A 9,321-nucleotide genomic window follows, 5' to 3' on the forward strand; every position below is an offset into this window, starting at 1 on the left:
TATGATAAAGGAAGCAATTAGAAGGTGACAAAGTAAAATTAACACCCTGTTTTCTATTAAAGGTCAAGTGAGTGTCCTTGCCTGTGACTACAGCGACAGCACGCCCACTGTGAAAGCCTGTGGTTTGCCGGATTGCTGCCGCGACTCCCTTTGCTGGAGTGTGTGCCAGGCTGAGCCGAGCGCCTGTCGCTGCCCCCACAATCTTGAACCCGATGATGAGGAATAATTACGCGCTGTCTCCTCTTTTAAACAGCCTGCGCTAATTGCAGTTTGTCCCTCTCATTAGTGTCAAGGAAAACATCATCTGTTTCTTATGTGTGGCGAAGACAAGGTGTGAGCTGAACCCTGAAATCCGAGTTTGTGCTACTGTTTTGCCCTACTACTACTACTACTAATTTTGTTGGATTGCGTTGTTTTGCTGTCAGCGCTGACAAGATTGGCCTACAAACACAATAATGCCCAATGTTGTCTTGGTGGATATAATAGCCTCGCAAAGACACACACACACACACACACACACTCGTACGCATGTGAACTTGCATTTGTAGCTGTCACTCTAAATAGGCCGCAATGTCTGATAGTAAGAGGTTCCACATAACTGTTTTGTTTGTATCGTGAATAATCTTATCCTTTCCGGCACTCCCTTCATGTTCAAGGTCGAAGACTTGTGGGATTGATTTAACACAAGCAAAAATTGTCTATTACATCCTCACAGACTTGTCAGTTTTGAAGACAAATATCTGAAACTCACATTAATTTGCAAAGGGAGAAGGTTTTTATATTAGCCAGCAACACATGTCGATATTCTTATGATTATAATTTTTTTATATGTATAGTTGGAATTAATGTCTGGCCTGGTAGCAGGGCTGCGGAGTCAGGCTGGTACGGAGCAGATTTACATTACGGATGGTTCTGCAATAACAGAATGACTGACACCCTGCCAAGTCACACTCTGATAAATCCTTAATTAGCTCCTATGAGCATGTGCAGCTTCTCCAGAAACCCCACAGTTTGTCCCTCTTTAAAACATGAATTTATTTTCCAAGAACAGCACCAGCAAAAAAAGGGAGAAAAGCCTAATGCAGGTTTAATCATTCTTGAGTCTACCTGTCGTAAGTCTCGTTTATTCAAATCCAGGGGCTCTTCATCATAAATTAGCAAATGCCCCTAAAATGCCTCTTCTGAAGAATAGTTGTGTTCCTTTGTTCTCTCTGAAGTAAGATATAATTCAAGGGCACTAGAGGGCGTAAAAGCATAATCCTCTTTCATCGGTCTGTTGCTTTAATCTCGTTATTCTCATCATCTGTGTTTGCAGTCACAAAGGTAATGAACATGGCCTGAACATGAAAAGCAACACGTTGTGTCAAAACAGATTAATAGTGCACTTTAATAGTGGTGGGCACTGCACACGTGCAACATCACACTGTTAGAAGAGACCTAAAACATAACGAGAATGCAGAGAAACCCTTAATCTTTAAGCGTCCATTAAAAGTTATTTTTTGGGGAACTATTGTTTGTTGCTCGACTTCATTCTACAAAGGGATGGCTGGACTTTCTCAACTTTCTTAAACAAAAAGAATGGAAAGAAAGCAAGAAGGAAAGGTCAGAGTTTACACATGTGAACATCTGGGCGTCTTTGAGACCTTTGAGCGCCATGGCACATCCAGCACTGACAGGAACCGAAGTAAACACTCCTGCGCCGGCTGCACAGTGAGAGCAGGCTGCTGTCGAACGCAAAATTACTGAGCTGCTGGATTGTTGTTACCCAGAACAACACTCTCCTGGTTAACTTGTCAGCGCTGATGACAATAACCTTGTGACCGAGGTGTCGATGCCTTCTGGATCCGGGACTGCAGGTGGCATGAATTCATTGTCACAGCTCCAGGCCGTGGCAGTGCCCGGAGCAGACCCCTCCCTGCGCCACTGTGGCAGAGCAGCGTGACTCTGCACAAACATCTGGCACTGGCTGAGAAGACCAATTATCAGGAGAGACAGTGTTCCTGTAAAAGAAAGGATCTGCCAAGCAACAGCATCCCGCTTCCACAGAGTGGCGTCGGGGGTGGGAAGACTAAATCACCAACCTCCCCAACAGAAGGGAAGGAGGTTGGCAGCCCCCTCCTTCTTTCCAGGAACTAGTGCTCAGTCACTAGCGTCGGCACAGAGCTCTCAGCAGCCTCAAGCACAGATACTCTCTGACTTCTACATGTGTGCAACCTGGAGAGGTGACATTGACAGTGATGCCAGTTGCCTTGGACGCACTGTGAAGATGCAGTATGACAGACTACAGATCAGCTGGCTACTGCACACCACACCAGAATCTGTGGGTCTAACAGATCGTTCTCCCATGCTCAGAGCAGAGCAGAATCAAAGGCAATGTGCAGAACACTGTGTCAGATCAAGCTACGCCAAATATCCACATTCTGTTATTAGACTGTTTTTCTTAAGAACAATTATTATTCAGCAGAAATTGAATAAATGGGCCAAAATACACATGAAAGCAAGCACTTTAACCCTGCAGGCCTTTTCTTCACGACAGGAGGAATATTAATACTCTGTGTTAAGGATTGTGTATACATTTACATATTAAACACTGTTCCATAGACGCATTTAATGGCATATAAAATATTTATTGAACATAACATAACACTATTTAATTTGTTGGAAGCATTCTCTAGTCTGCACCCTTTACAACTGACACTCAAAGGTTTTTTGAGTTTACCAGTAAATCCTGCTGAAAAATGATCAATCAGACCACTATTTGTTTATGCAAACTTTCTGTTTTCAAGCTTCTATCGTCACTATAGAATAGGTTGTAAGTTGGGCCCAGCTTTAAATTGTGGGATTCTGCCTGTTCTCAAAGCTAATAACTCGGTGGGTAGATAGGTGTCATATAAATGATGCTGCAATTTACATCAGCAGCTGCTGCTGTAAAGCCAGCACTGTTTCACTTAACCATAGTGGCCAAACTAACACTCTCTCCAGACCAGTGGTCCTGCAGACCCACTGTCCTGCTGGTTCTTGTTCCATCCAAGCTCTCAGTATCTTAATTGAAACCTTAATTTAACTAATAATGTTTTAAAATTGAGTATTAGACTTGTTTAACTTACAAAAAGATGGAGAATTTTAGATGTCTTATATCATTTTATATTCATATTGTCCAAATTATGAATATGCTCAGAAAAGCAAAAACACATTTGTTTAATGAAGTAATGGAGATCTTGGTTGCAACAAAAATGACCTTGACATTAGGACCCCAGGACCAGGGCTGAGAGGCACTACTCCAGAGGTTCGTGGGCGGTGACCTGTGAAGAACCTGTCAAGTGTCAGACCACAAACGCCCTCATTAGCAGAAGCACAGCATGCGTGGCTCTGGGGAAGAGATTACTGATTCACCTCTCAGTCAGGGTGAATAAAAATAGATCCGCTAGGTGAGTACATGTAAATGGCCATTCCCACCAGGAACGGGAAGTGTCTGACACTTCAAGAGCTTCCACTGTGTGTGAATATAATAACTGGACAGGCTATGCAGCAGATGGCTTGTTGAAAGCAAACTGAACCTTGGACTGCAAATACAGAGGCTGCTGGTGAGTTAAAGAGGAGGGAGCATTCCTTCTCCATTGGAAACATAGTTACAGCAGCAGCAGCAGCAGCAGGCACTTGTGACACGGTTATTGTGGTGTGTGTGCGTGTTATATACCTGTATTCTTCACATCCAGCCTTTGAGGGCCACACTCCAGAAGGCATTCTAGGTCCTAATCAGCATGCCATCACCTACACAAAACCCAGACACTTGTTTCGGTTAAGTGAATGATCAATTCAATTACCTAATGAAGCCTTCAGGAGGAATATAAAATCAGAAGAGCTCTGTCCAGCAAGGGCCAGGAGTGTAGAGATGGCACAGGAACAGAAACAGCTGGACTTGAGATCATCAGCACTTCACAGTAACCCCTTCATGCTCTGTACGTTTCCCCATTTCCCTCCTGACGTCAAAACAGCTTTTAAATTATGTATATAAATAGATAAACCAACATTACACCCCAATGTCACTCAGGGCAATAAATGACAACGTTATTAGACCTATAACTCCCCCTTGTGTTCTTATTTCGTAAAGACAATGTTAATACCTCCACCTCCACCGTTGTTAACCTGAAATATGGCAACCCACTTGCGAAGAACATATCAGACAGTAGTGTATTATTTTAGTATTTTTGGAAAACTTGATGTAGTTCAGTGTAAAATATTCGTCATCTAATAAATAACTAATTAGTATTTCCGTTAGTCTGGATGGCGCTCTGGTTTAATGGTGGTATCTAGTGGTGTGTGTGTAGAGAGCGCCAGTCAGACAGCCCTTGTCTTAATTCCATCACCTGGCATCGGTGCAGTTTTTTTTTTTCTCTAATCTGAATCAGTGTTCAATCAACAAACTATTGAATACATACCATTGATCCAGCAGCACGTTACACTATATTCAACTAAAGGAATCACTGAATAGCAGTTTCAGAGGGAGGGTGTGATCAATTAGGACCACAGATTCATAGATTAAATGAGGTTTCTTGCAACCATCATCTCTCCTCTCTCCCTCCCACATCTACATGTGCCAAAATGATATTAAGATACCGGTATTATATATAGTAGCAACGAATTGATTTATTGGTTTATTTATTATGTGAAATATTGGTTTAGTCTATAATTATATGAGTACCTATATTACCATAAACAGAACGATATAACGTTTTTGCTGATTGCGCTTTAGAGCACAGTTAAGGGAAACGATGCTTATTTCTTTAGGCACCGTTGCTGCATTTTCTACCGGGATGTGGAAACTGCGCTTCCCGTCGTGTCCCATCCAAACGACTGGTGCTAATTTGAGTACAGGAGAGCCATTTTAGTTCAGAGCTGTGTCTTAAAATAGCATCATCCACAACGGCCCCATATTCGCCAGGGTTCGCCGATGGTATAATCCAGCTGTTTTAAAACACAGATGCTGCTATTATCCACCGGGGAGGGGGTGGGGACCCCTAGTGAAGCTGCAACTGCACATCCACGACGCAGGTGTCGTTTGCAGGCGAGGACACCCAGTTGCCTGCGATGCCAGAGCATGCATGAGTGACAGCTGTGCAGATATTTTGAAAATATTAATTGCACAAGCCATGCTAATGTCCCCGTGAGCCGGCAGTGTGCATGTGTGATGTGATGTGATGTGAAGCGCAAGGGGCTGCCATTGATAAGACAGCGGGGACTAAAATGGGAGTCTGGCACCGCGCTGAGCGCCGCACGCCGTGCTTGGGAGAGGGAGCTCGGCTGGGCTAGTGCGGGATGAGCCGCGGAGAGGCGCACCGACGGACACCCCCTCGCCACAAAGGAGACAGCGCCAAGACCATGGACAGCTCAAGGTAGAAACACCGTTACGTTATTTTGATTTGATAAGGTCGATACAATTGTGAACCCGATTTGTGTATCCATTGGCAATGGGTTGTTTGACAAAGGAGGTGGCTATTTCGTTTTATTAGTGTTATTATTAAGAATATTATGATTATTATTGTTATTGTTGTTGTAGGCTCCTCTTATTTGACTGTCCTTTTCTTTCTTTCTCTGCTTAATGTATATTAAAAATAATGTCATTATTAAATATGTTGAATTAAAAATATGAATTGACTACTATGCAAACAACCATAATAATAATAATAATAATAATAATAATAACAATAATAATACACGATTTTATAACGTGTTTCTTTGCCGTTTCGATTTAAAGCTAACCTGCATTGCATCTGCATGTATTCGGAGTGGAAGAGGATAGGCGGTTTGGTTGGGAGTGAGGACACACTGGTTTAAATCAAATCCTCACAATGAAACGACAATTTCAGATTCAGAACATCCAGCTCCCAAACAATGTCCAGTAAATGTTCTGGTTCTGGTTCGTTTTCCAAATCTAGAAAGTAGTCAATCATTTGGTACCACAATAGAGCATAACACCATATATACACAGATTACTACATTTTCATGTTTTGTATTTATTTATTTTTTCACTCCCCCACCTCCCACCCTTTCCAGGTTGCTGGAAACCAAGTAAAGGAGCACAGACTGCAAACAAACTGAAAAAAAAAAATTAAACAAACACACACACACACATGCGTGATTGGGGGGTTTATTTTTCATCTCCGTTTGCTTTCATGCCAGCGTCATGCCCACTGATCTGGTTCCCACCCTTGGCAGCAACTCCACCCTGATGCCCTGGGATCCAGGTAGTTTGGGCTCCGTGGCGCCTTCCTCCCTGATCAACAGCATGGTGAAGATCGCCCTGATCTCTGTCATTGTGTGCACCTCCCTGTTTGGGAACGTGGTGGTGCTCCTGGTGTTCCAACGCAAGCCACAGCTGCTGCACGTGGCCAACCGCTTCGTCCTCAACTTGCTGCTGGCCGACCTGCTCCAGACTGTCCTGGTGATGCCCTTCGTGATCGCCACCACGGTGCCCCAAGTGTGGCCACTTGACTCCCGGCTCTGCCAGGCCCTTGTGGTCCTGATGCACCTCTTCGCCTTCGCGGGGGTGAACACCATCATCGTGGTGTCCGTGGACAGGTACCTGGCCATCATCCACCCACTCTCCTACCCCACCAGGATGACCCCTCATCTGGGCACCAACCTGATTGCCTTCACCTGGCTGTTGAGTGTCCTGCAAAGCACCCCACCCCTGTACGGCTGGGGGACCATCGATTTTGACCGGCGCCACAACTTCTGCACAGTGGTCTGGTCTTCCAGCTACTCTTACTCCACCCTGGTCTCCATGTTTTCCTTCTGGGTGCCTGTCTGCATCATGCTGGGCTGCTACTGGATGGTGTTCAGGGCTGCCAGGAGACAGAACGCCCTGGTTCACCCAGTGCATGCTGCAAACCACAACCAAACCTTTGGCTCCAGCAATGCCCCGAGCCAAGGGCAGCAGCAGCAGCAGCCTCTGCCTGATGGCCCTTCCTCAGCAGCCTACCCCAGCAGAGTGCGGCACAGACGGTTCCACTACCACTGCAAGGCGGCCAAAGTGGTCTTCGTTATCATGTCCTCGTACATCTTCAGCATGGGTCCTTACAGTGTCCTCAGCATGGTCTCCATCAGCTCCAGTGCCTCAGTGCCCCCCTGGGTCACCTCCCTGGCTCTCATACTGTTCTTCTTCCAGTGCTGCATCCACCCCTACATCTACGGCTACATGCACCGGAGCGTGCGCAAGGAGTTCCTCGCGCTGCTCTGCGGTTCCTTCTGCAAGCAGGGGCAGCCACGCAGTTCAGGGGTGGACAGCTGCTTCACGGTGACCGATGGCCGGACTGTCCACTCACACTTCCCCAGCATGGCGGTGCGGATCTGCCCCCTGAGGACCTGGGAGGAAGGGACCACATCCTCCTCGCCCACCGAGAGGAGGTCCAAGGACAGCCGCAAGGAAACTACCTCCATCAGCTTCAGTTCTGAGAAGGAGCTCAACGTCCAAACCAAGTGACGTGTGTACACGAATGTAGACACTGAGTTTTCATAAAACCGTTTGAAAATGCGCTGTATGATATCTGACCTCTTTATATCTTGTGATCATTCCAGAAGCATGTGCAATCAGCCACTGCCATTATATTGGCTGGCACAGCAGCTTTGTGTATTGGATCTTAAAATGGGGTTCGAGGTCCACCTCACCTGAGCTAAAACTTTCTCTTTGATTTTGTACGTTGGCAGACTTGAGTTTTTGCAAGTAGGACCAAAACAGTGGAAGGAGATGGCAATTGTAATATGACCTGCGTAGGTCTGTGTGCAAAGTGTTTATTCCTTACCATTTTCATTTAATTGGAAAGGGATTCATTCCATTAATTCAGTTTACTCAGAAAGCCAAATTAGTAACTGGCCATATGGCTGCAGTCAGTGATCCCTGCTTATTTATAGCTTTCAGTGTTGGAGTGCTCAGTCACAGTCACATTTGCTTTTTTTTAAAGGCAAATCGTGGTGAAATTGAAATACTAGCCTGTGCTGCAATAACCCCTAGCAAAACTATATTTATTTAACTCTAGTCCCCCTGAGATTAGGACCTAAGGATATGCTGAGGTTAGGGTTGAGTGAGACCAACCCAACAGACCTTAATCCAATACAGGTTAGTGGATAAGTCAAACTTTTTTTTGCGGTGGTTGGATTTCAGCATGACGCTAGGCTTGACACCCCTTTTCTTGTCAAATGTGGCCGACGTTCTTTAACCTTTAACATCCACATCACTGACATGACTCAGATTTCACGTCTCATCCAGCTGGTCCTTGAAAAACAGATCTGAAACCCTTGGCATCTCATAACTGCTAGCCATATCCCCCCAAAAAGTAATTCGTTCCCAGAGGGAAACGTGCTGCATGGTTTTGATCCAGAATCAGGAATGCACAGCGGTCAGTTAGTGTCCTGCTGTTCAGTGTTGTGTTTCCAGGGGAGTCAAAGGCATTGACGATAACATGAAAAGGACACAGGATTTCTCTGACTTGCTGTCCAGGTGTCCCCTCAGAGTGCAGCACAGAGGCAGTGTGGACACCGAAAAGCCTGAGCTGTGAATCACAGAGTGGCAGTATCTTCTGATTGATCGTTATTTACATTACTTATCAGATTGGTCAGCACAATATTTACCCACTTGCTTGAATAGCTACATAAATTTCCTGATGTTACTGGAAAGTGTAGAAGTGTAGTTTCTCATCATTTAATTGGGGGGGGGGGGTCAGAGTGACTCAATAAATGGGGGGGGTGTGAGTTAATTAATGAAATTGGAACGAGAAAAATATTCTAATTGCCCAGGATTCCACTTGAGACTTCAATATAGTACCTTGCAGTTCCCAGATTGACTGTTCTTTTTCATAGTAAATGGTTTATACGAAGGAGAGGGTGTTATACTGTGATGCCTTTGACCCTGTGAAATCGATTGCCCAGACAGCTAATATTTAATGAGATACCCACCTTTAGCTGACTGACATCGGTGCCACTTAAGAGAGGTTCAAAAGGAAGACCAGATAAATGTTTCCAAAGCACTTTATCTTCTTTTCAATATATCACCGTGGCACTTAATTACTTTTTCACCTGAATCTTCAAGTATACAGGAGGAGAAGCTTTTAAAAATAACAAGCAGTCTTCTTTCATTAGTTTAGGGTCAATCTTTAGCAAAAATGTTACATTTTTGGTGTCCTGTTCTGACTACAAAAAAATGAAACGAAACAGGTTAAAAGTCTACATCTTTTTTAAGTCTGGTAACTGGTAATGAGGAGACTATGTGAATACAAAAAAACAAAATGTATTTTTTTATGACAGTAACAAAACAATATTTAATAT

At 44.5% G+C, this 9,321-nt stretch overlaps 1 protein-coding gene across 1 annotated transcript; it reads left to right on the forward strand.

The window, feature by feature from the left end:
* Nucleotides 1-6,148: 6,148 nt before the first annotated feature.
* gpr101 (G protein-coupled receptor 101) lies at nt 6,149-7,966 on the forward strand. Its single transcript, XM_066714595.1, has one exon. It carries the CDS (start codon nt 6,185-6,187, stop codon nt 7,481-7,483), a length of 1,299 nt encoding a protein of 432 aa, XP_066570692.1. The 5' UTR covers nt 6,149-6,184; the 3' UTR covers nt 7,484-7,966.
* The last annotated feature ends 1,355 nt before the right edge of the window (nt 7,967-9,321 follow it).

This window comes from Amia ocellicauda, chromosome 10 (genome assembly GCF_036373705.1).
Source record: "Amia ocellicauda isolate fAmiCal2 chromosome 10, fAmiCal2.hap1, whole genome shotgun sequence".
Lineage (NCBI taxonomy): Eukaryota > Metazoa > Chordata > Actinopteri > Amiiformes > Amiidae > Amia > Amia ocellicauda.

Coding starts and splice junctions, on each gene's coding strand:
- gpr101 (XM_066714595.1), top strand. CDS start 6,185: ATGCCCACTGATCTGGTTCCCACCCTTGGCAGCAACTCCACCCTGATG.